Source organism: Cyprinodon tularosa, unplaced genomic scaffold (genome assembly GCF_016077235.1).
Source record: "Cyprinodon tularosa strain WSP-4 unplaced genomic scaffold, ASM1607723v1 ctg30, whole genome shotgun sequence".
Classification (NCBI taxonomy): Eukaryota; Metazoa; Chordata; class Actinopteri; order Cyprinodontiformes; family Cyprinodontidae; genus Cyprinodon; species Cyprinodon tularosa.
Window position 1 is genome coordinate 4556507 of NW_024039008.1, and position 26043 is coordinate 4582549.

Genomic DNA, 26043 nt, shown 5'->3' on the forward strand with positions numbered 1-26043 from the left:
CCTCCAATTACGCATCTGCCTCCTGCTATGACAACCTTTCTATCATTCAAATGTCCTCCAGCACATTATGACAGTTTCAGTGCAAAAAGATTATCTTGTATGGAAATTGGCAAAGCAACCAGGGCACAAAGCCACAAGACACTGCATGCAGATATACTTTGTTTTTCGCATGCAGGCAGAGTCATGGCATCTGTTTGCATTTCTTGCTTTAGAAAGCTGGGGCCAATGGTCTCCAGGACCAAACTTGATCTCAGGAGGGGGCTTGGACACTGCTCTACGCTTTTGTGGAGGTGGGGTGGCACTGGGTCTCCCTCGTTTTTGTCTCTGAGTGGAAGCTGCATTTATTAGTGCGCGTGCTACATGCGCCTTGAAATGCAGAAGGTCCTTCTTTTCTAATCCACACATTCTGTAGATGTGCCAGGCATTCACTACGGTCACATCCAAGAAGTGAAAGAACACTCGGATGTACCAGCGTTTGTTTTTGCGTCTGTGAGGATACATTGCAACACACCGATCCATGAGATCCACACCACCCATATGTTGATTGTATAGGGCCACAGAAAATGGTTGCTGGATGTTGAGCATCTTTTTTTCTTTCTTGCTCCATCTCTGGCCAAAATGTGGTGGGGAATGACCAAAACAGGAAGAGGCCATGTGAATCACTGAACTATCCAGCCAGCGTGTAACAGTGATGTTTTCAGTGTTAGTGACAACAGAGCAAGATCCTCTTCCTTTTTCTTTGAGTTTCTTTTCACTTTTCAGCTTCAGCTGTGCTCCCTGGAGCCTGTTGCTTCTACATGTGCCAGTGGCATAGATACTTTGCTCTTTCAATGCCTGAATAAGTGGAATGGTGCAAAAGAAATTGTCAAAAAACACCTTGTGATTCTTTTGCTGTATGTCATCACAAAGGCGCATGACGACATCTGCAGCCATTCCCAAATCATAACGTGTTGCAAATCTGTCTGAAAACACATGATGTGTGACTGTATCGCACTTAAGATAGCAACCAGGATTTAGTTTGTAAAGAACACTAATAATAGCATTTGATTTGTTTTTTTAAAATACTGAAAAAATTCAATGACCTGTAATTATACCATATTTCCTTATCAGTATTTTTGATCGGACCCTTTCCTTGTATGGGAATAATAAAATAAAAGCAATAAAATAAAATGCAGAAAACAATAAAATCATGGCAAACTTGGTAACAAAGGCACGTGATTTCCTCCTATAGTCCTTTGATGCTATGTTTAACTTTTTAAATGGGTTACAATTATCTAATAGACTAATAAATAGCATCATAACAAAAAAAGGAGAAAAATTAAACAATGTGCTTAGTGTTTTCCTGAGAGTAGGCGTTCACCACGTGTGAACGCGTCCATAGCATATTAACACCATGTGGTTTAACTGCATGGTTAAAACTGCGATTTATGAAAGCTGAGCTTTGCATACTGGACTTTGTTAAACTACTAACAGTTGCGTTAACGTCTGAATTTAAACACCTTTGATAGAATCACAACATAACATGATGTTTTTTGTATTTATAAGAGCAATACTTGTGATTAGGGCAAAGGACTTTACTTCTTCTTCTTCTTCTTATGGGGTTTTATGGCGGTTGGCATACTTGTGAATTGTGCATTACCGCCACCAACTGATATGGAGTAAAGCAAGAAAACAGAAAACGATTCACCCCCCCCCCCCCCCAAAAAAAAAAAAAAAAAAAAAAAAAAAAAAAAAAAAAAAAAAAAAAAAAAAAAAAAACCTGTGTAACTTAAACCAACATAATACTAAATCACATTTGCCCATATAATTTTTAATTTACTCTAGGTCATCTTAACTCTGCCAGTTTCTGATGGTCCCATCGGTCCTCCCATCATACTTCCAACCATCTCCCAGTTCAAATCTTTAATGTCCAGATATTTTTCTGCAGCCTTCACTATTATTTTGATTTTTTCCGTTTTTTTTGTTGTCTGTGCAGTACAATTAATTACTTCTACCATGAAAAGAACAAAATTTGTCTTTTTAACAATAAGTGAGTCTTCATCAATTTTTTGATTCTCTAGAGGTTTGGAATTTGCCGTGTGTTGAACTGTAGGTTTGGGTTTTTCTGACTGAGATGGGATCCTTTTTGCAGCTTCAGCGTAGGTTATTCCGAGCTCAAATTTCATTTTTTTAATTTCCTCAGACCTTTTGCTTGCTTCACAGCCGCGATAGGCAGCAGTATGTTCTCCACCACAATTACAGCATTTTATTTTAGCTTCTTTTCCACATTTTCCGTACTCATGTTCTCCTGCACACCTTCCACACCTCTGTTTCCCTTTACAAACTGCTGCAATGTGACCGAATTTTTGGCATTTGAAACATCTCAATGGTGGAGGATTGTAGATTTTGACATTATAGCTTATGTAACCGATGAATACTTTGCTTGGTAATTGCTCTTCCTCAAATTTAATTAGCACTGATAAACTGTCAGATCTTTCTCCGTTTCTTGTTGTTTTTAACCGTTTTACTTCTTTTACTTTTGCACCGCTTATGTTTTCCAGAATCTCTTTTTCAGAAATTTTTAGAGGAACTCCTCCAATGACTCCCCTGCTGATCTTTTTGTTCTCCATTAGGCTGCACTGAACTCTTATCCCGTCAATTTTGTTGATCCGTATTGCTTTGCCTTGCTGGGCGCTGTCTCTGCAGTTAATTAGCAGGTCTCCACTGTACAGAATTCTGGCACCTCTGACTTCTCCGACAAGTTTATTGATGGTTTTTGTTAAGTGAACCGGATTCCAATTTGTAAAAGAGTCTGCCTGATTAACGACTTTGAATATGACTTTGAATTCATTTTGTTGTGCTGTGGAATGTATGGAATGATCATCACTGGATTGTTCTGAACTAGATTCCCCTTGAACTGATCTCTGTTTTTTCCGCTTTTTCTCATTTTTTGATGTTGCTATCTTCCAACCTTCATTGTCACTATTTCCCTCTTCCATCCCACAAGAATCGCTTCCTGTTTCCTCACTACTCACGGCCCAAGACATTTCTCCATAAGCAGCTTCAAAACACGCGCCATGCACCAAACGACCATCCACATGCCAAAGGCCAAGAGAGCCAGCACCGTGCTCCCAAAGGACTTTACTTCTTACTGAAGCAGCTTAAATTCTACTTCATACTGAAGGCGCAGGCACGATGCAAAGACGTCCGCTTCTTCTTCTTCTTATGGGATTTTATGGCGGTTGGCAGACTTGTGAATTGTGCATTACCGCCACCAACTGATATGGAGTAAAGCAAGAAAACAGGAAACGATTCACCCCCCCAAAAAAAAAAAAAAAAAAAAAAAAAAAAAAAAAAAAAAAAAAAAAAAAAAAAAACCTGTGTAACTTAAACCAACATAATACTAAATCACATTTGCCCATATAATTTTAATTTACTCTAGGTCATCTTAACTCTGCCAGTTTCTGATGGTCCCATCGGTCCTCCCATCATACTTCCAACCATCTCCCAGTTCAAATCTTTAATGTCCAGATATTTTTCTGCAGCCTTCACTATTATTTTGATTTTTTCCGTTTTTTTTGTTGTCTGTGCAGTACAATTAATAACTTCTACCATGAAAAGAACAAAATTTGTCTTTTTAACAATAAGTGAGTCTTCATCAATTTTTAGAGATTTCTCTAGAGGTTTGGAATTTGCTGTGTGTTGAACTGTAGGTTTGGGTTTTTCTGACTGAGATGGGATCCTTTTTGCAGCTTCAGCGTAGGTTATTCCGAGCTCAAATTTCATTTTTTTAATTTCCTCAGACCTTTTGCTTGCTTCACAGCCGCGATAGGCAGCAGTATGTTCTCCACCACAATTACAGCATTTTATTTTAGCTTCTTTTCCACATTTTCCGTACTCATGTTCTCCTGCACACCTTCCACACCTCTGTTTCCCTTTACAAACTGCTGCAATGTGACCGAATTTTTGGCATTTGAAACATCTCAATGGTGGAGGATTGTAGATTTTGACATTATAGCTTATGTAACCGATGAATACTTTGCTTGGTAATTGCTCTTCTTCGAATTTAATTAGCACAGATAAACTGTCAGATCTTTCTCCGTTTCTTGTTGTTTTTAACCGACTCCCCTGCTGATCTTTTTGTTCTCCATTAGGCTGCACTGAACTCTTATCCCGTCAATTTTGTTGATACGTATTGCTTTGCCTTGCTGGGCGCTGTCTCTGCAGTTAATTAGCAGGTCTCCACTGTACAGAATTCTGGCACCTTTGACTTCTCCGACAAGTTTATTGATGGTTTTTGTTAAGTGAACCGGATTCCAATTTGTAAAAGAGTCTGCCTGATTAACGACTTTGAATATGACTTTGAATTCATTTTGTTGTGCTGTGGAATGTATGGAATGATCATCACTGGATTGTTCTGAACTAGATTCCCCTTGAACTGATCTCTGTTTTTTCCGCTTTTTCTCATTTTTTGATGTTGCTATTTTCCAACCTTCATTGTCACTATTTCCCTCTTCCATCCCACAAGAATCGCTTCCTGTTTCCTCACTACTCACGGCCCAAGACATTTCTCCATAAGCAGCTTCAAAACACGCGCCATGCACCAAACGACCATCCACATGCCAAAGGCCAAGAGAGCCAGCACCGTGCTCCCAAAGGACTTTACTTCTTACTGAAGCAGCTTAAATTCTACTTCATACTGAAGGCGCAGGCACGATGCAAAGACGTCCGCTTCTGATTGGTTGAAACAGTCATGTGACTGGGCTGACGTGAACGCGCTGGGCAAGAGAGAAAAAGCCGCCGCGCTCCAGCCGTCCTTTTCAGTCTTGTCTTCTCCTGAGCAGATTCAACCACGTGCATGTACTAGTCGAACAGTTTATCGTCTTCAAACATCCAGATTCCAGTGTTTCATTGAAACACACAACACAAGTCACCATGGTGAAGTTAGCTAAGGTAAGAACATTTTTTTGTTTTTTTCCTGTTTTGCTGTACCAACACCCGCTTTTATATTATGCTGTGTACGCATAAGGCCCATAACGCCAAAAATTGTTGCGTATTTGAAAGAGGAAAAAAAACGTATTCTAGGAGAAATACTGTAACAATTGGAAGGGGTGTATAGCTATTTTAGGTCTTGACAATCGATGGTAGTGGATTATTTTCGCTAAACACGTTGATCTTAAGTCGAATATGTCCGTGTTTGTGGCCTAGCTTGGCCCGCTAACTGTAGCCCACTTTTCAAAATGGCTCACATGCTTCCCTCAGTCTGCCACAAGTGGAGACTTTACAAAAATTCTAACTTGAGTAGTTAAAACCCGGATTAAAACGTATACTTACCGATTTTTTTTCTTTTTAAAGGTAGCATATGCTATTGTAGCCTAAACCTAAGCCGTAGCTTTAGCTTGGGTCACGTTTTCAACGTTTTGTTCTGACTGCTGGCAAATTTGCTTCAGCTTCTGCCCACCATCCTAAAGATGGCGAGCGCGATATTTGGTTGTGTTTTAATTTATTGCTTTTAAATTTGCCAAATCACGTTAGTTTAATTTTGTTTAATCGTGGCCCACATGCTAGCTTGCCTGCCTCATGAGCCCCACGTGGGTGGATGCACGCTGTGAGTGACACACGAGGCAAGCAACCAAAACCAAGAGCCTTTACAACAGTGTAACAGCACGATTAACCTAACATATTGTTAATGTATTGGCAATAAATATAAAATGTAAAAGGCATTCGTTGCATTACACGGAATAGAATGGGATTTTTTTATATATTTTTTTTTTTTTTGTATTATGACAAATGCATTGCAGCAGTTACAACGATCTCTGTTAATCAATATACTGTTTTCATTTCCCCTTAGGCTGCAAATAAACAGGCTCAGAAGAAAGCCCCTCCACCTAAACAGGTAGAGGAAGAGGAGGACTCTAGTGAAGAAGAAAGCAGTGAAGAGGAAGAGGTACTTTCCTTAAGTATTTGAATCCACTTTCTTTCATTGTCTAAGCGACTCGAGCTCATTGTGTTTGTATTTTCTGTATTAGACGCCACCAGCAAAGGTTGCAAAGAAAGCGACCCCAGCAAAGAAGGCACCGGCTGCCAAGAACGGCGTCAATGCTAAAAAGGCACAAAGTGATGATGATGATGATTCAGGTATGCATAAAAAACATTTTTTGTTGTCACCTTTTTACGTCCTTTGTCTTGTGTGCTTGAATCTATTTTTTTTTTCTGACTGGAGGTCTTTATTACTAGAATTTAAATCATTGGAATTTACTAACTCATCAGTACATTCGTTTTTTTAAGTTGAAATACATTCACATGGTTCACTGTAGTTGTACCAAGAAACCACATGTTGTTACTGTAAGATCTTCAACACATCATCTGAAACCATCCTGTGGTTTGACAGAAGAGTCATCTGAGGAAGAGGCTCCTCCCCCTAAGAAGAAACCTGCAAAATCCACACCTGCAAAAGCTAAAACACCTAACTCAAAGCCAGCTAAGGCAACCCCTGCAAAGGCAGAGGAGTCATCAGAAGAAGAAGATGATGATGGTAGGTGGTACCAGAGTAGAAAAGGAAAATTTCCAGCCCTTGAGGTCTAGGATGCCACACTTAATACATCTGCTTCAACACCCGAGTCAAGTGGCTGAATTATTTACCGTCGTGTAGTGAAATCCCCCTGATTTTTGTTGAGTCTGGTGTGTTGAAGTAGTCCATAATTTGGGAAATGCATTCTTAAAAAAACTGTTGTCTAAACCTCCATTTCTTGGCATGCACGGGGTTGCCCATCCTCATGTGTGTAATGTACGGAGGGAAAGCAAATGCAGCGCTATGTCTTCGGTGCCGGTGTGTTTAATGTCTGCCGGTTCTATCCTCAATCGCTGCAACACCACATGCATTTGCATCTTTTTATCTTCGCTTTGAATTTCTAACATTGTCATTAAAGATGAGATTCTTTCCTTGGCAGATGAGTCAGAAGAAGAAGCCCCGCCTCCCAAGAAGGGTGCCAAAAAGCCAACAAAGCCCACCAAGGGTCCTGCAAAGCCCCCAGTAAAGGCCAAACCTGCAGAAGAGTCTTCTGATGAGGATGATTCTGAAGAAGAGGCTCCACCCCCTAAGAAGGCGACTCCTGCCAAGGCGGCTGCCAAGCCTGCAGCCAAGGCTGCTGCTGCTGAAGAGGAGGAGGATGATGATGACGACGATGATTCAGAGCAAGAGGCTCCACCAGCGAAGAAGACTCCATCAGCTAAACCATCGGCAAAGGCAGCGGCTAAAGCACAGCCTGCTGAAGAGTCCTCTGAGGAAGACGATGATGACGAAGATGGTAAGACCAGGGCTACTTGCGTATGCCTTTAGAGTTAATGCATTTTAAATGAGTAGTTTATGATGATCAAAAGGGACTTAATACTGATACTGTATGATGTCAACCTTTTATATATCTGATGTGAGAGGGTCACGTTTGGTCTTGTTGTTATGCTCTGTGAAAAGATACTGACTACTTAAATGTTGTCCATTACAGACTCCGAAGAAGAGATGGACACCACTCCAGCTCCTAAGGCCGCAAAGGCAAAGAAAGCCGGAATGGTCAAGGCAAAGGAGGAGTCAGAAGAGGAGGATGACGATGAGGAAGATGAGGACGAGGAGGATGATGAAGAGGGTAAGATTATGAAACATTCCACGATTATGCAAGTCTCTTCTTGTATGGGCTTTGATGTGCTCTGGGTTTGTCCACAAAGTAAATTATCTGTTTACTGGTTTTGATGTTTAATTATTATTTTTTTTGACCCAAACAGAAGCTCCAGTAAAACCTGCAAAGAGAAAAGCAGAAGGCAAAAAGGAGGCGCAGCCTGCCAAGAAAGCAAAGTCAGATGAAGGTAAAAAAAAATTTTTTTTTAAAGACATTTTTTTAATGGCCATCTTTTTCCCATTTAATACATTTATAGCAAATTCTTTTTTTTTTTTTTTTTCTAGGATTCAGTTTATTTGTTGGAAACTTAAACAGTGACAAAGATTTTGAAGAGATCAAGGATGGGCTAAGGAAATTCTTCACAAAAAACAATGTCGAGGTCACTGATGTTCGGCTTGGGTCATCAAAGTAAGTAAATTTGAGTTTCTTTTGTTCTATTGAGCGCCTTTTTTTTGTCTGGTTTGATGCTCTGATATTAACTTAGTTTGGTTAACTTTTTAAACTCTCATCCTAAATGTACACTTTTGTTTAGGTTTACCGCTCTGTACGTACTTGTTTTTTTTTTTTATTCAGTAGGCAATAATGCATATTTTACCTTGATAGGAAATTCGGCTATGTCGACTGCGCAAGTGAGGAAGATCTCAACAAAGCGCTTGAGCTCAACGGCAAGAAAGTGATGGGTCAGGAGGTGAAACTGGATAAGGCCCGTAGCAAAGAAACCTCTCAGGAGGGAAAGAAAGGTAATCGCATGATCTATTACTTTCTATCTATTATTTAGTGGTATGATTTGTTTCTAATCCAAATTTTAAACATGTTTTCTCAGAGAGGGATGCCCGCACACTGTTTGTGAAAAACCTTCCTTACTCTGTAACAACTGATGAGCTGAGAGAGTTTTTTGAAAGTGCAGTTGACATCAGGTTACCTCAAGGCCAGGGCGGCTCAAGCAGGGGGTGAGTGTCTTATCACCATGGCCTTGATGCTACTTGATTCATCTATATTGTTTTAGTCAAAACGGTTTGAGTGACTGGTGCTTTAAAAATTTTTTCGTTCACAGAATTGCCTATATCGAGTTTAAGACTGAGGCTGAAGCAGAAAAGATGCTGGAAGAGGCCCAGGGTGCTGATCTCCAGGGGAGGTCCATAATGGTCGACTATGTCGGCGACAAGAGCCAGAAAGGAGCAAGGATGTCTTGTAAGCATTTAACAATTACTAGAATTCCGTTCACTTTATTTGGTGCAACTTGATGATGATGAATTTAAAAAGCCATCTGGAACACTTTCCTTAAGCATGTTGGTCTTACCACTGCCTTGGTGTTTTGCAGCTTCAGGAGCTCCCAGCAAAACATTAGTGGTCAATAACCTTTCCTTCAGTGCCACTGAGGAAGTGCTGCAATCCGTTTTTGAGAAATCCGTCTCTATAAGGATTCCCCAACGAGATGGAAGACCTAAAGGGTAAATATTTGTGACTGGAGCTTCATGTTAAAAAAAAGAGCTGTTAACCTTCTCATGAGCTCCTGTTAATCTAATCTATGATTATACATGGATTCGCACGAGAAGCATAGTCAGTGCACAGTATGAATGGATTTTGCCCGTCTTTCATATGGGCACTACTATAGTCTGCTGTGCTACACATCAGAATTTCAGTCAACACCACCATGTTGTCTTTTTATTTTTCGGCAGAGCGGTTTACCCTAACGCTATCCTGTTTTTTTTAGCTTTGCTTTTGTAGAATTTGAGAGTGCGGATGATGCCAAGGACGCGTTGGAAAACCTGAACCACACAGAAATAGAAGGTCGTTCAGTCCGCCTGGAGTTCAGTCAGAACAGCGGTGGAAGAGATGGAGGCAGAGGAAACTCTGGTATGTATTCACCACTGAAACGGAGTCTTCTACCATTTTTCTCTACCAGATATGATGAAAACTTGATCTCCTGAGACTTTGTGAAGATTCTAAGATAGTCAAGTCCTGATCCGGTCATTTGCTTTCACTTACTTCACTCAGTTTTTGTCTAGATTGAATTTAACACCTTGTTTTTCTCCTCTTCTACCAGGTCCAACAAAAACTCTTTTTGTCAAGGGTCTTTCTGAGGACACAACGGATCAGACTCTGAAGGATTCCTTTGAATCGGCCGTGGCAGCCAGAATAGTTACAGACAGAGACACCGGTTCATCAAAGGGGTTAGTTTTCTTTATAGCCGAAATTTTGATGCTTCTGGTGATCAGCCATCTGTCTAGCTGTGGCAGTGTGACGATTCACACAGGAAGTAGAGTACACTCATATTTAAACAGATGGCTTTCTAGGTGGAAGCTGTCCATGTCTGATGTGAGACAGGAGTTTCTCAATGTAGACCTCAACTTGTAGTTATGGATTGATGTTAGCTGGATTTTTAAAGATGCCTCCAAAGCACAAGTGTTAACTTTAGCTTTCTCTCTACAGTTTTGGTTTCGTGGACTTTCATAATGAAGACGATTGCAAGGCGGCAAAGGAAGCCATGGACGACGGTGAAATCGATGGCAGCAAAGTGACCCTGGACTACGCCAAGCCAAGGGGTGAAGGAGGCTTCAGAGGAGGTAGAGGTGGCGGCGGCGGAGGACGTGGAGGTTTCCGCGGAGGCCGTGGTGGGTTTGGCGGACGCGGTGGAGGCAGAGGAGGAGGAGGAAGGGGTGGACGCGGAGGCTTCCGTGGTGGTTTTGGAGGTAATTGGAGCACTTCAGGATGATCTCCATAAGTTCTTTGTTTGGTGTTTTGGTTAACTGCTCATCGCTAACATGTTGGCGCTTGTTTAATTGTAGGTGGAAGAGGCAGCGGTGGATTTGGAGGCAAGCCCCAGGGGAAGAAAATCAAGTTTGATGACTAGATGCGGGGCTTAAATTTTTTTGTTTTGCAATGGACTCTGGCTTCATCAGTTTTCAGAGCCTTTGGACATTCCAGAAATCGTCAGTGATATTTAACTAGAATGGGGCATTTTAAGCCCTTTTATCTCAACCTCCCTCACCTGCTATGCCCTCCTGTGCCAGAATGGTACTACAGACCTTTTCAGCATATGTGCTACATGTGAGAACTGAAAGTCCCAAATGCAGACCTGCACCCCTTTCCTCCTAAGGGTTTTCAGAAGGAGTAAAATGGAATATCTCAGAAGCGGGCTTATGTTAAAAAGCTCGTTTTGTGAGATATATTGTGTAAATTTAAACAGTTAGTATGTTTTCATTTTACCTTTTTTGTAAAAAAAAAAAAAAGAATTTACACCTGTATCCATTTTTATTTTGTTTTAAGTTTTCTTTAGTTGAATTTAAATATGAAATTATTCATGTTTTCATGGTTCATGTCCCGGTTAATAGATGGGGATTAGTCGCTGAGCAGGGTCTGTGGATGCTCTGCCGCTGTTTCTAAGCGTTGTCTGACCTAATTCTGTTTCCCCATCTTAAGATTTTCACTTGATAAAAATAAACCTTTCAGGGCCTAACTTTTTTTTTTTTTATTGTGTGAAAATAACTGTCTGGCTTGAGCTGTTCAATCGTTAAATGGGTTGTTTACAGAAATTAAAGAAAGTAAACATGTTTTTAAAATAAGACCTTGAAAGCCAAGTGATTGATGTTCCTAGACTCTGATTCAGTGGGGAATTTGACTTGAGTATTTTATAGGACTGGATACGTTTTTTATTTTTATTTTTTTTTTTTTTGGCTCTTAAAAACTCTAATCTGGCCAGACCCCACTAGAATACACGCTTACTTGAAGCTTACCAAAAGTCATTTTCCTCTCCTTGCCCTTTTATTTCTTAGAGCTGTCATTCATTCATCCTGGCTCATCATACCGTTTCATATTTCCTTTGTTTTAAAGTCTTGTTTTCTAGCCATGTTATAGCTTGACTGTATTTAAATTACCTTAAGTTCCTTATATATAAAAAAAAAAAAATCTTAATGGCCACCAAGAGCTGAGGTTTTTTTTTTTATAAACTTGGGTCTTTGGATGTATGAACTCATTTTTATGGTTGATTCAATTCCTGGTAGTTGGGACAGTTTAAGTTGGCCAAGTTTAACAGCTGCTGAAGGAGGGACCAGCTGAAATTTCTGAATCTGAAAGGTTTGGGTCAGAGGATTCATGTTTTTGGATAGTGTTGGATGGCGGTGTGTCATTTAACATCCCTGCTTCTACAGTTATGGGATCTTGAGAGGTTCTGTAAAGTGAAATCAATAGATTTTTCTATTTTCATATCAATTCTGAAGGATCCTGCCGTTATTTTTTTCGGTTCCAATGCTTTATTTTGCTTTTCTGTGAAGTATTAACGCTGCAAAATTTCCATCTGGGAATTTAGATTGAGGTGTAGGTTTTATGAAAACTACATTTATAAGGGTTTCTCCAGCTAGAAGATGGGAAAATTCTAACCAGGAGATGGCGCCATAGCAGCAGTCATTAGGAACATAGATAAAGGCCCATCTTTTTCACCTGCTTCATCCCTTTGAGCTCTGAATAGATCTCTGTAGAACAAACTAAAGTCTCTAAGTGCTAACAGCTTTGCTTGCAGGTTCTTTAGGTGGTGGGCTAAGCTTAGTAACAAGTACGGTTTGTCAGTATACTTTAAAAAAGCTTATCTACTACACAGTGAACATAAATTTTTAGCAAAACGATGTGTGTTACAGAATGTAATGTTTGTATAAACTAGTTATTGGGAATTTAAAAGCATAAGCAGAAAATATTTTTGCATTCCCTTGGGATTTGACCAATATAGACAATGTGGTCCCAAGTGGAGAGAGATAACCTCAAGCTACTGGAGGTCTCATGGTTTCCTGTGCTTCTTGCAGAGAATTTGCTCCCATTGAAGTTCCAGGATAAACTATACTTCTGCATAAAGTTGCCAGTGACAAAATGTTGAAGTACAAAATTTGTTACTGTACTTAAGTACTTTAATCCATTACCTATTTTTCTTACTACGATTGACTTCTGCTCATTACATTTTCACACAAGTATCTGTACTTTCTATTCCTTACATTTAAAAAAATTATATTATTTATTATGGATATCTATGATGCGGACGTCGTGGAAGACGCTCGCCGTATTGTCCCGTAACGCTCGCCGTATTGTTGGGGGGGAGAAGCGATGGGTGGGAGATGTTCATGTTGCTGCACTGTGCAGTCTGACCGCTAGATGTCGCTAAAAGTTACACACTGTAGCTTTAAGTAGTTTTCGGAGCACATACTTCACATACTTTTACACACATTTCACTTTTACTTGAGGTCAAGAGATCAAGTTGATACTTGAAATTTTACCATAAAATTTTTTTAATTCCAATATCTATACTTCTACTTTTAAGTAGAAGTATAGATATTGGAATTAAAAAAGTAACAAATGTGTGTACTTTAGACACCACTGATTATTTTTAGAGTTAAGGTTCAGTGTTTCAGGTTTGCATCCTCTTTCATCAGCCTACTCAATATTTCATTTTGTTTTTGGCCAAGATTTGAATGATTGATTTGTTAACCATTGTACCATATGCCATCATCCCGGTGCTGATCAAACCATATTTGTCTACAGAGATAATAACTTAAATTTTTTGAGGAACAAGTCTGCGATGTAACCTTAGGGGAATGGTGGCCTGGCGGTTAGGGCATAGAGCTTTGAATCCTGAGATTGGGAGTTCCTTAACCCCACACTGCTCCCCGGGCGTCTCACAATGGCAGCCCACTGCTCCCTAAGGGGAAGGGTTAAATGCAGAGATAAATTTCTCCAATGTGAGTTCAATTTATTTATTTAACCTTAGTGTTCCTGTTATGTAAAGAGGGCAGGCAGAAATGTTAAAAGGGAAGGCAGAAATGAAAAAAAAATATATATATAAAGGACAAAAAAATAAATAAGGTAAATATTACAAAGGCAAATAAATAAAGAAGCTAATTAAGAGTTATATACATTTATGTCTCACTGTATAATTTACTTACATTTATTTGTTGATTGTGTTTTTGTTGGCAATTAATTGTATGCTTATATATTTATTGAGTCTTTATTTCTGTATTTATTTTTAAATATGGAAGAGTTGGTTCTCCATATTCCTGTGAGAAGAGGATAACAACATAATCAGCTGTGACCCTGTGATTTGGCAGAGATCTTGGCAGGTCCTTCTTGTCAGTGACAAACTGCAGAGCAGTCATTTGATTGGCTGTTGGAGCGGAACGGGCATCTTTGTTGTTAAAGTTGCCTGGGCAAAGGCACTGATAATAGAACTAAGTAATCACTCCATTCAGAGGTCTGTTGCCACTGCCCCCTACTAAAAAACTGACGAAGCTCATGGCATCTCTTCTGTTTGGCAATGTGTGTCAGAAATCTTTCCTCTCTTTTCTGTGTCACCTAGTAAGGCTGATACCAGCCCAACTCTTTAAGAAAAAATATTGTTTTCTTTGTTTTATCCAAATCATAATGCTTGTGTTGTATCTGTAGAGGCATGATATAAATGCCTTGCAAAAATAGGCATTTCCTTGCCCTTATTCCCATTTTGTCATGTCATACTCCTACAGGAGGGTGAACCTCTGTCAAAGTGTCTTATATTCATCCTCATCTGGTTTTTACTGTCTAACTGTATTAAGCTCCATGCAAGTTTTCATCAAACCTGTTAAGCTTTTAGCCCCCTGCTGAAGAAAATAGTCCCTAAGCATGATTCCACCTCTAGCATGTTTTCCAGCATTCTGTTCAGTTGTCCTGCCATCCAACTGGATAAATTTTTTCTGCATGTTTGATGTGTCCCCTTCCTGAATCATGACAAACTCCAATTGGGGTTTGTAATTACTTTTTACAACAGTGGATTTATTCATATACACACAGGCCAGATTTGTAGAGTACTGATGTGTGTGATGAAAATAAATTTTTACACCTAAGTCGCAGTTCTCTGTAGCTCCTCCAGAATAGCACAAGGCCCCTAGGTGCTGCTTTTTTTTTTTTATTAACCTGCAAATTTCAGGAAGTAACATGTCTCTGTTTCCCTTACCTGTCATGTTCCTCGAACTTCATTACTCTGTTTGTTCACTAATGTTTTGGAACAATTCTTTGAGGTCCTGTTTAATCTTGGTATAAACAGAGTTTCATATATGCTATGATTAAGTCACCCTTGGTTTGACTAATTAGGTAACTTTTAAGTGACTGGATTAAAGGCAGTAAACACTGAACACCATCTTTTTAAGGTTTTAGTGTTAAACATAAAGTTGAAAACAGTATTACTTTCATTTAACATGTGTTGATCTATTACTTATAATAACATACATTAAGATTTTCATTATAGGATGAAAATAAGGGAAAAGGTAGTTCAATCAATTTTCCAAGGCAGTGTTACAGATGGAAAATAATGCAGTTAAAGTAACTCATGTTTGTGACTGAGTGCTGTATTTACTATTTTTGTTGTGATGGTGCTACATTTGTGAATCATGCAGAAAGAGATGAAGGTCTATGATTTTTATTTAGTTTAAGTCATTAGAGAGCCTACGGCTTTCTCTATTTTTTCTATCAGAGTGTTTGTAGAAATCATTAAGCTCCAGAATAAACAATAAAATTTCTACACAAAGCCTTGCCAGGAGCCTTGCTCTATGACAAGGCTTTTTAAAGAAAGTAGAGGTTTAGTGTGAAAGTTTGCATCCTCATCTAACTGACTCTGACCTGGATGACATTAAAGGCTTCTTCTAATGGCTAACTACGCTGGTCTGGATGCTGGCTGTGTACTTGCCTGAGCAAACATCCTCACTAATGTGAGAAATTTTCACCACCACTTGATGAGTCAGTTCCATCAGTTTTGTTAATACCACTTAAGCTTTAAGAAATTCATAACCAGTTTGTTTTGTTACCATTATGCGGTGAGTTTTTTTATTTTTTAGTACTTCAATTTTCCGGGTTTTTTTTTGTATTTTATACAACCAATTTGCATAATGACCAAAATAGGCTGCTCTCATCTTGAATTGCTGTTTATTACAAATATTTTTTCCAACTTAGAAAACCACAATGCGTATATATATATATATAATTTATATATATATTTATATAAATATGTAATTTTTATATATATAAATGTTGTATTGCCTTTTTTTCATACTTTTCTACAAGAGGCAGACCTTTGGCAAACATTTGAGGCACATTGGTAGAACTTTTTTTTCAGTTATTGGCTCTGTTTCGTTTTTTGTTTAGCCAATTTTTCTGCATAGTATCATAGAAACATTACAGCATCTTGCGCCGTTTGTTCCGAAAAAACAGGGAAGTAAACAAATAAGGGGGTGGTCATATATGGAATCATCTTGTCATAAAACAGGTTTATTTCACATAAAAAGTACTCCTATTTCAGAGCTTCTTGGTTCCCTTTGTGGGTCTGCTTCTGTTTTCTCAAACCCACAGTCAGTGATGGCAGAATATCGCTCACACTGAACCTGGTTCTGCTGTAAGTTTCTTCTCATTTAAAAAGACTTCTTCTCTTTGGCTTGCTTGAAGGATTGCTGAAAACTCACTGGCACTGCAAGTTATCATGCAAGTTGTCATCAAGGACGAGTGAATTCTGCAAAGTCAATGACTAGATGCAATCAGCTGGGCCATGGAAAGGGTATGGCACACATTGATATGTTTCTCCCTGTCAGGAACTCTGGTTAGGTCAATTAACCTCTTAGTCAGATCTGTGAACTAGAAATCCACCTTTTGTTTGCGTAACTGACCACAGACTGATTGCTAATGTTGTAAAAAACTGTTTCTCCTATTTTTTTGTTACTCAACTTTCTGGCCATGGGTGCTGAATCCTCTCCTCTCCTAGTGAGGTCTCCATATTCCCTGACAACTAAGCTACAGTAGGTTTTATGATTTCAACATATTGTTGAATTTACGCAACTCTGTTAAAAAGGTCAGTGCCGTGTTGTCAAAAGAACAAGACCATGATGAATCATTTGAAATTCATCCAGATATATTGTGGCATATTTCCTGTGCCGTTGTTTGAGGAAGATAAATCTGTAGCAGTAAAAACCAATAAATGGTGCAACGGCCCCTGTGAACATTGTGAAACAAATTCTTCAGAGCAGATTTAGATTTAATCTCAGAGGCCAGTCTTGTGTGATCTGTGTTTGCCCACTGCTTGAAAAAACAATAAGGTTGTGAGGATAACTCATGTTCATGACCCATTTTGGTGCCCTATTTGATTTTGAATCAGATTTAGTTTTTATAGATACTAAGTAATTCCTAAACTTTTATCTTTCTCTCATGAGGTCAGACTCATCGTGAGATTTAACAAATAAATTCCTTCATCAATCTTACCTTTTAGAATAACTGAAAGCTTATGTTTTTTTTTTTGTTTTTTTAGCTGCACATATCTGCATCCACCTTTAAAAATACCTAAGCATCACCTAAAGAAAACTAACCCAATAGAAGCATAAAATATTTGTATGTTTAACAGGCATGATGGTCTTGGCACTGTTTATTCATTTGATATTTTAGGTATCAAAGAAAGCTTTTTTTTATTTCTTTAAACTTTACCTTTAACATATTTTTGAGCTTTTAAAGTGGAATTGTGGGAAAGATTTCACATTACTAAAAAAAAAAAAGTTTACACCACAAGATCTAGCATCTTTATGATGATTTGTACACGTTTGACTGTCTCTTTCATTTAGCCTTTTTGCATTCAATTATTTCCCAGCCCAATAATCAAACAGTATGATGTTGTTTTACAAATATTACCAAAGGATTTGGAGTATTAGAGGGGCAAAGTAGAGTAAACAGTTACGGTTTCATGAGATTTGTTCTAATCATGTCTACTTGTATCGCAAAAGCAAAAAGCTGTTGAAAAAAAGTAAGGACAGATAGTTAAAAATGAGTAACAATAAAAGTACTTTTCATACCTGCAGATATTTGGTTTATGTGAGAGGAAATATTGGAGTCATACCTTTATACTACATCATGTCTATCAAAGAAGTAACACAAACCCAGAGCTTATTTAAATGTGTGTGAGTAAAAGTTGGTGCTCTCTTACAAAGTAACTAACCTTTGTGGCTTGTGTAATTTTGGAACATGATGCTGACTTTAGTCCAAAACTTTTCTATTATCCGGTCTCTATAACAAAGTGAACAAACATGTCTTTTACCCAAATTCAAATCATACTACTAATGATTTGAATAAAATACTCACCTGACTAAAAATAGACACAATAAACAGTAGGAACTCACTTTATTGGGCATTATCTGATAAGGCATCCCGAAAATGTCTAATAAGAGAGATAATTGAGCTTGGAGGGTGTACATTAACATTGGCTGTAAAACAAGAGATGGTTCAACTATTTGAAATCCAAGCTACTGCTTTGGCAAGAGCAGTCCTATGAAACACAATATAAAGATGATCCAGTTTCTGTTTGGCTCTATTGTTCTTGGGCCCAAGGCGGAGGGTATTTCTTTTGTTTGGTAAAGTGTATTTCCTGCTCTACTGATATTATCGGTTTGGTGAAAACAAAGATAGTATTAGATATCGATCAAAATAGAATTGAGACCAAGGTTGACACTTCTAGTATGTGCTGTACAACACATGCTTTTGTTACGTTTTTTTATAATTTCACGGGTTACCTTTTGTTATGTAAGCCACATCAACACAAAAAAAGTGAATTTAGGAGACATTCTTAACTTTATTGTGAAAATGTTTATTTACAAATGATCTCCCATCTGTCTGTCTGTCTCTCTGTTTATCTATCGCTGTCACTTGGAGTTAAATGACAGACATTTAAATAAATTTAAAACACCAACGTTTGCCCGCTTCTCTCATTGGAGGAGGAACAAAAGCCACAAACTCGTACCAACAGTTTGAAATTCACAGTTATTGTCACCTCTCCCTAATAAATTCAAGTCAAGTATATCAGCAGGTTTAAATCCAAAGATTTAACATGCTTAACAAGTACAATTTGTTTTCTTTTAAGTTTACAGTAATATGCATCCAGTAGATTTCTAGATTAAATCAAAGACATTTCAAAGCAACAGGAAAATAAATTCTGTTAGAAATTTTTAAGTGATTTAAAAAAATTATTTTGGAACAATCATTTGAATCGGCTGAGAAAATTACCTTTGAATAACATTTCCCCAATGAGATCCAAACATAACTAAAAAGCGTCTGATTATCTTAAGTAAAAATAAACTCTGACAACATAAAAAGGGTTGGGCTTTAACTGTTCCTAAATCAAGCAGTTAAGATTCCTACTTAAAATTAAAATAAATGTAAGATTTTTCTTCACATTGTAGTCACCGCAGTAAAACAGACTAAACTTATTAAGCACTAATCCTTTTATTAGAAGACTTTGTAAGTAAGCAAATCAGCATTTTTTCAACATTTTCTATTAGTTTTATTCTATAAGTTCAAACTGTTTTTTTAAAACGACTGAAAAAAAAAAAGGAAAGGATGGTTCATTTTAATTCCCTAAATTATTTAACTCGTACACAGTAAGGTCCCTTTACTCGAAAGAAAAATTTAATTATTAAGGGTAAAATAACTATAAAATCATCCAATTTTACTTCCCAGCTTAGGAACATTCAAAAAAAAAAAAAAAACCATGGCACATGTCTAACTTGATTAAGTTAACATAAATGATTTCTGGCTTTCTTGTCCAAATACTGCTCCCGTACATATGCTTTTTTTTTATGTCAGAGCTGGAAGTGTGCTATTCGTAGGCACTTTGGATTTTTCTATAAAACTGATTGCACACATAATGTGGTCAAATCAATATGAGCTAAATCCTTCTTTTATTGTTTAAAAAACCTAAAGTGAAGGAAAATGCATTTCCCCCATTATATTGCCACTATTTCGCTTCAACCCGCATCATTTTTTCTACCACTTGTAACTTGCAAGTAGAACAGGATATGACCTCATTCCCAGATCTTACCCCCAACTTCCAAAACAAATTAAGCATTACAGAATGATTAATGTAGATTTACTAAACTTTGTCATTTTAAATAAATTATTTAAACAAAACTTCATTCTTGCCTTTAAAACTTTGGCAAACAAAAAAGAGGATAGACATTTAAGATGACGTTAAGCCAGCCTAGTTTTAGCAAAGAATCTAGCTGTTTTATTTTGACAGAAAGCCAAGTAGTTATACGGTGTTGTTTATAATCAGTATCCTATTGTTAAAAAGCTGTTTGCATTTTTGAGTTAAGCTTTCCTTTACCTAAGTTGAAATTATTTACTAATATTTACTGTAGAGCATGAGTGACCTTGATGTCAAACAAAAGCTTTGGGACTTCTACTTTTATGCAGCTGAATGTTTTTTCTGTAATTGCTCTATGAAATTGCTGAAGGTGCTTTTGAATATGTGCTGCTTGTACTTTTGAAATGTAAGTTTATTAATTGGTAGAATTGTTGTTCGAATAACGGAAAGTGTGAGGAGGAAGGCATGTATGACTGCTTCAGGCGAGGTGAGAGCATGTTTGAACATTCACAGGCGAGCCCACAGCACCATATTAAATAGCAGAAAATTGATAAATGCTGTCTCTGAATTTGAGTGCCAACATAGTACATACATAAAAACTTACAAATCTTCATAAAGTTTTAGAAATTGCAATAATTTACTTGACATTTGAAGAAACTCCTCTAAAACACCCATTGCTGCTCAGAATCAGCAAATTAAATATTGACTTTGTCTCTCTCCACATAAAGGAGAGTTTCCATAAAAGTTTGCTTTCTCCTTTGCTGCATTTGCAGCACAGTATTTGCCATTCCCTGTGGTAAAGTTCAGCTTTAGTCCTTTGTTCTCCTGGAGCTATAGGAGTTCCACTTTCTTTGAACAGTTCAGGTCACTGTTGACCAGATACCACATGTGCATGAGGTCCGATGGAAGGAGCTTGTGCACCACTATCATGTTTTTGAAGAAACAAGGCTCCCGGTTCATTTTACTATTTTTGTTTTTCACCAGGCCAAATGTCTTGAAGGCGTTGTGTTTTACCGGCGTGACCTGCAGCGCCTCCAGACACATCCCCAAGAACACATCGTCGATGGGGTACAGCTCAAGGGTCTCAGCAGCCCAGTGAAGCCTCCTCGCCAGCATCCCATGCATGAGAAACCCCCCGCCCCCAGCGTAGGGCGGGTAATAGGTTTTATTATACAAAGCCTGGGGGATATAATATTTGTTTTCCTTCTTACGGATGGGCTTAGCCTTGAAGATCACATCCCCTATGAATAGGTTTTTGTCATGGCTGCTGTCTTGAAGGAACTCAAAAATGTTCTCAACGCTCACAAACACGTCGTCATCCCCCTTGAAGACATATTGCACTCTTGGGCAGTAGGTATGGAACCACTTGAGAAAGTGAGTCTCTTTCAGTGTCAGATTGAAAAAACTGTCTAAGAAGTCCCACTGAAGAATATCTCCATATATATAGTCTTCATACTCTACTAGTTTTTGATGGTTAGCTCTTTCTGCCTCATTTGAAGGCTTTCCAAGTAGAAAGAGGGTTTTTATCCTCTTACCGTTGATCACTTGCTCCTTTCCCCAAGTTTTTCTAATAACTTCTCTACGGTCATGCTGGGTAGCCACTGATTTAATCACCATGAGCAAATAAATCTCCCCTGTGCACTTTTCTTGGTGGTTGAGAATCATGGGGAAGAAGCGGCAGTGGCGATAAAGCAAGAACTGTCTAAAGTTCTCTTCAAGTCCTTGGAACCACGCTTGGCTTGAGAAGTTGAGGTTGGCACTGCAGTTGGAGCTGGTTATGTCCCAGCTACCAGGGCTGATGTTGTCTGTAAACTTGGGCTCTTCTGGGGTGGCCCAGGCATTGGTCTGTGGCTTCTGCCTACCAACCTTCCAGAAGCTCTTAAACCCCAGGAGTGAGGGAGTTTTTTTCTCTGGGGGGGCTTCAGGGTCAGATAGCTGGGAAAGATGCATGCGAGCCTGGCGCTCCAGCTCAAAGGGAGCCCCCATGTTGATGCTGCTCCTCTGGACAACGGTAAGTGCCACCACAGCCAGGAGGAACATGGCACACACCCTCTTGTACACTCTCCATCGGTCTCTGTTGTTCATTCTACAGGAAGTCAAGAGTAAAAGACAAAATTAGAATTTTTTTTAACATAATAAATATCATTACATTTTTTAATATTTAGTAAGGTCACTAAGAGAATCAATCTGACCAATTTCAGCCATGTCTTTGTGGATTAAAATGTCATAACCTCATACCCGGAAGTTGTTTCAGAGAGGCAGGTAACTATCTTACCCAGTCAGTGGGTAAAAAAACAGGTCATTACAGAGGAAAGAAGGCAAAACAGCATCATACACACTCACGGCAAAAACGATCAAGAAATAAGTTAAAAATAAGCTCTTGAATTCATTTTATTTGCCAATAGAATGAGTAGCGTTATTCTTAGATTAAGATTATTAGATGATATGCAATTGAAATAAGGCAATGCATTTTTTTTTGCTTTTGTTAAAGTAAATTATCTTCCACTAACCAACCAAAAAAAGAAAATTAAAATAAATTAACTGGACTTTGTTTTCAAGTCTGAACACATTTCTATTCCTATCCAAGAAGCGAAATGGAAGCAAAATGTCAGGAATAGCGTTGACATCGTGGTTTTATGCAGTAACCCAACAAGGCCTATTCCTGACATAAAACCCCAAACTCAACGCTATCCCTGACATTTTGAATTGAAAAAGCTTCCTGGGTGGGAAGCAAAACGTCTTAAAACTTGGAAACAAAGTCTGGTGGATTGTTTATAATTTTCTTTTTTTGAAATGACTATGATCTGGATGACTGAGAATCTCGACCAGCATATTCCACTGGCAAAGTCTCTCACTTACCTCCTCAATTCAAGGAAAATGCACTCATTTTAAGAAAAAAAAGACTTATTTAGATTTCAGTTTTTTTGCAGTGGGTCATTTAGAGAGAATTATTCACCACTACATTCAAAAAATAGAACAGGAAATTACTGCTGCAAGAAGACAGCAGTGCTTCCCCATGCAGACCAATGACCAAAAAAAAGAATCAAATCAAGAAATAAATAAGCATGGCATGTGAATGTGGTCAACCAAATTACTCTAAATATTTTGAAATAATTTCCAATGAATAAATAAAACCACAACCATGTAACTGAATCTTGGTATAAATACAGCTATTCTGGGAAAGCCTGTGAGATTTGCGAGGAAACATTAGGGATCAAGTAGCATCACGCAGATACAGAAAGACCTGAGCTACAAAACCTACCAACACATGACCGTTTCCCTAAGAGTACGGATTTGGCAAGGGGAACATTACTCAGATTAGCAACAAAGATGCCTATAGTAACTCACTGAGAGCTAAAATCCAGAGTTCAGGTGGGAGAAAGTGTTTACACTAGTATTTTGCTCTTCAGGCCTTTGTGAGAGAACAGCAAAAGAAAAAAAACTGTTGAAAAGGGAATAAGACATCCCATTTGTAAGCTACAAAAAGGACAAAGCAAATATATAGAAGACGGTTCTCTGGTCAGAAAAGACTCATAATAAACACTGAGCAGTGTTCTAAATAAATCATGATCTAAAAAAGCTTTACATTTTTTTGCTAAAAAAAACCCTGTTTCGTACCAACATTGTAGCAGTCTTAAGACTTACAATCTTCTCAACTTTGATAAATTTAATTACCTTATATTTGCTTGCATGGTTTATAAAGTACTTAATGCAATTGCGCCACCGCCAATAAGAGAATTCATAAAACTGAAATCCTCTTCTGGCAAAGCCACTCAGTCTATGGCTAGAGGCCTTCAGATGGACCACCAGATTGTTCTTTCAGTCTGGAGCAGTAAAATCTGGAACAGCATCCCTCTCACTATCAGAGAATCCTACATTTTTAACACATTCAGAACTCAGTTAGAAAACTGGTCCAAATCAAATCAACAATGTGCTCATTAGACCATACTGCATGACTCAGCCAAATGTTAGGATCGAGTGTTACCTTGGTAAGGGTCCCTTAACAATCATAGACAGGTTTCATGTATTACAGGCAAACAAGGGAACCAAACGACCCATTCATCGGGCCCATTTGCATGTTTCCAAGCAATACAAGGCCTTGTCTATATATAGACTCAAATTCACTGCGGATCCAGACATTTGAATTGAGACTTGGATTCAAATCTTTGAAACCAAGTCATGTGGATTTTTTGGAATTTTTTTTTACTTTTATGGAATGACTTTGACCTGGATGACTGAGAATCTTCATCAGCATATTATCCTCTATTTATTTGGGTTATTTATGAAGTACAATATTAAGTCAGAGAATGCTGTGTTAAAGCACAGTTTGAGTGTCTTCATAAGTAGTAAGCAAAGGAAAAGTAAGTACAGTTTATGTTATCAGAAGACAGACAAAGACACGCTGAAAAAAAGCAAACATCTGTGAAAATAAAGGACAGATTGTGTTCTGCATAATGTCTCTTTTTGGTCATTTGAACATCAACAATTAAGATAATCACAGTGGAACACACGATATGAAGCCTTTAAAGTCTAACTAGTATCAAGGTCTTCTGTAAGAACATGTGGAATGCGCTAAAGATTCTCACATTTCCATAATGCCATACCGGGGGCTGCTTCTTTCAGGACCACTGGGACATTCCCACCCAAGTGGGTCCCCTTACCTCTGAGGGGTCTTTTCTTGCCCACCCGCCCACCCAAACTAATACATTCAATACAATTCGAGGAAAGCAATCCTAAGACTGAAAAATAAAACAGATACTTAACTTTTCCTAAGTCACAATCGAGCAAAAAAGAAACCTATTTTTTTTTAATTCAAACACATTTCAAACAAGAGCCACAAAAAACAAAAGAACAGTCAAACAAAAAACTAAACTCAAAGAAAACAAAAAACAAAATAACATTTCAAATAGTTACATAAAAACTGTTAATTTTTAAATCAAATGTAGAACTTGGAACACCAACTGTCCACATAAGATATTCTTGCTCTAACATTTCTATCTAATGTGTTTAGTTTTTATTTTACCAATACAGACACTGATCTCCCTCTGACTGACTGTCCCGTTTCCCATAATTGGGACATTCATATTTGGCACAAGGTGCAGAAAAAGCCAAATTAATATTGAAACATTAAAACCAGCATTAAAACCTAATAACTGAGTCACCATCTTTAGCGAAAGAAAATGTTAAACTTACCTGTACTTTCTTCTGCTTTAGATGAGGATACTGCTTAAATAACGCAGAGCAGATTTGGATTATTTCTCCTTTTAAATTCTTATATTTTATTCTTCTCAGTGGAACTGCTTTTCTTTTTGCTTTTTCTAAAAAATCCTTTGAATCGAATCGGTGGTGAATGAGGAAGCAGCCTCAGAAAACAAGAGATTTTCCATGTGAAGGGTTTCCTTTGCGCACTGGTGTCTCTGCGCGTTCAGCGCTCACTGCTGCGGTCTGCTGGAGAGCTGAGCCGCTTTTATAGGCTGCGCTACGTAGGGCACGTGTAACAGGATGTGGGAAGCTGAATGGCCATACGCTATCATGGCATTCAGTCACAAGTTACAAAAGCCTATTAAGACAAACCAAACATTCATGTTACCGTTTCAAATGTTTAGATAGTCTTACAGGGAAAAGGAGCTTCGCCTGGAAATCAAACTTAAAGTCGTAGGGAAATCCTTTTTAAATGTCAAATCATTCTGGCTTAAACATGTAAATCTACTCTTTATCAGATGATATTGTCCCAAAATTTAGAACATTTCTTTAAAAAAAATAAAGAAATCCTGTCTTAAAATTTGAGGGAGGTTTTTGTAGCTTGTACACCTAAATTCGGCCAATCATCAACGGTCATCTGTCAATTCAAATGTATATATATACATATATATATATATATATATATATATATATATATATATATATACATACATACAAGTGGAGCAGTACAGCTATCGCCATAGTGTTCCGCCTGATTTATGCATATAAATAGCTTTATTATAATTATGCATGGAGTATTACAGATTATATGGACATTGCAATGTAAGTAGAACAGGAAAGGAGAAACAGAAAAAAGGAGAAAAGATTAAAGAGAGAGGAGATAAAAGACAGATAATGATAAAAAAAATCTTCAGTCTGCTTCATCACCTGCAAAGCGATCTGAAAAGAACAGCACAACTAAGGGATATAGTATAAGAGATACAATAAAGTAAGACCTTGATACTATCGCTGAAGTATAAGTAGTATTATTTATTAACATGTATATAAATGAACTCTTTATGTACTCTTTTTCAGATGAAATTGTACCAAAATGTAGAAAATTTCTAAAAATCCTGTCGTATTTTATCGTGTTTTTTTCCCCGCTATCTTATGCATGCCAGTTAGTTATACATCAGCCTGTACACCTAAATTTGGCCAGTCATATATCAACGGTCATCTGTCAATCAAATTTTTTGGGTCATAGCATCTTGATTCATATGTCGCAGCTGATATACTCAACTGTTGAAATGAGAA

The 26043-nt window shown here is 37.9% G+C and overlaps 2 protein-coding genes and 2 non-coding genes across 7 annotated transcripts; 3 read left to right on the forward strand and 1 right to left on the reverse strand.

Annotated features, from left to right (window-relative positions):
• The first annotated feature begins 4773 nt into the window (after positions 1-4773).
• On the forward strand, positions 4774-11212 carry ncl (nucleolin). 4 transcript variants are annotated; one of them, XM_038291714.1, is made up of 17 exons: positions 4774-4932; positions 5831-5926; positions 6009-6117; positions 6371-6516; positions 6929-7129; positions 7244-7286; positions 7482-7619; positions 7756-7836; positions 7934-8057; positions 8253-8389; positions 8473-8599; positions 8704-8840; positions 8971-9100; positions 9364-9506; positions 9697-9823; positions 10083-10342; positions 10439-11212. In XM_038291714.1, exons 1-17 carry the CDS (start codon positions 4915-4917, stop codon positions 10501-10503), a joined length of 2082 nt encoding a protein of 693 aa, XP_038147642.1. In that variant the 5' UTR covers positions 4774-4914; the 3' UTR covers positions 10504-11212. The 4 variants fall into 4 exon arrangements, with proteins under 4 accessions (XP_038147642.1, XP_038147641.1, XP_038147645.1 ...); XM_038291713.1 differs by having other exon boundaries at positions 6371-6514; positions 6930-7286; XM_038291717.1 differs by lacking the exons at positions 6929-7129; positions 7244-7286 and having other exon boundaries at positions 6371-6514.
• On the forward strand, positions 6719-6854 carry LOC119787773. Its single transcript, XR_005281365.1, has one exon. It is a non-coding gene; the product is annotated as a small nucleolar RNA SNORA57 (small nucleolar RNA).
• Positions 9147-9281, forward strand: LOC119787772. Its single transcript, XR_005281364.1, has one exon. It is a non-coding gene; the product is annotated as a small nucleolar RNA SNORA75 (small nucleolar RNA).
• Positions 11213-19242: 8030 nt separating the features above from the next.
• Positions 19243-24984, reverse strand: b3gnt7 (UDP-GlcNAc:betaGal beta-1,3-N-acetylglucosaminyltransferase 7). Its single transcript, XM_038291550.1, has 2 exons — positions 24742-24984; positions 19243-21634 (listed from the first exon to the last, which is right to left on the reverse strand). Exon 2 carries the CDS (start codon positions 21631-21633, stop codon positions 20380-20382), a length of 1254 nt encoding a protein of 417 aa, XP_038147478.1. The 5' UTR covers position 21634; positions 24742-24984; the 3' UTR covers positions 19243-20379.
• Between the last annotated feature and the right edge of the window lie 1059 nt (positions 24985-26043).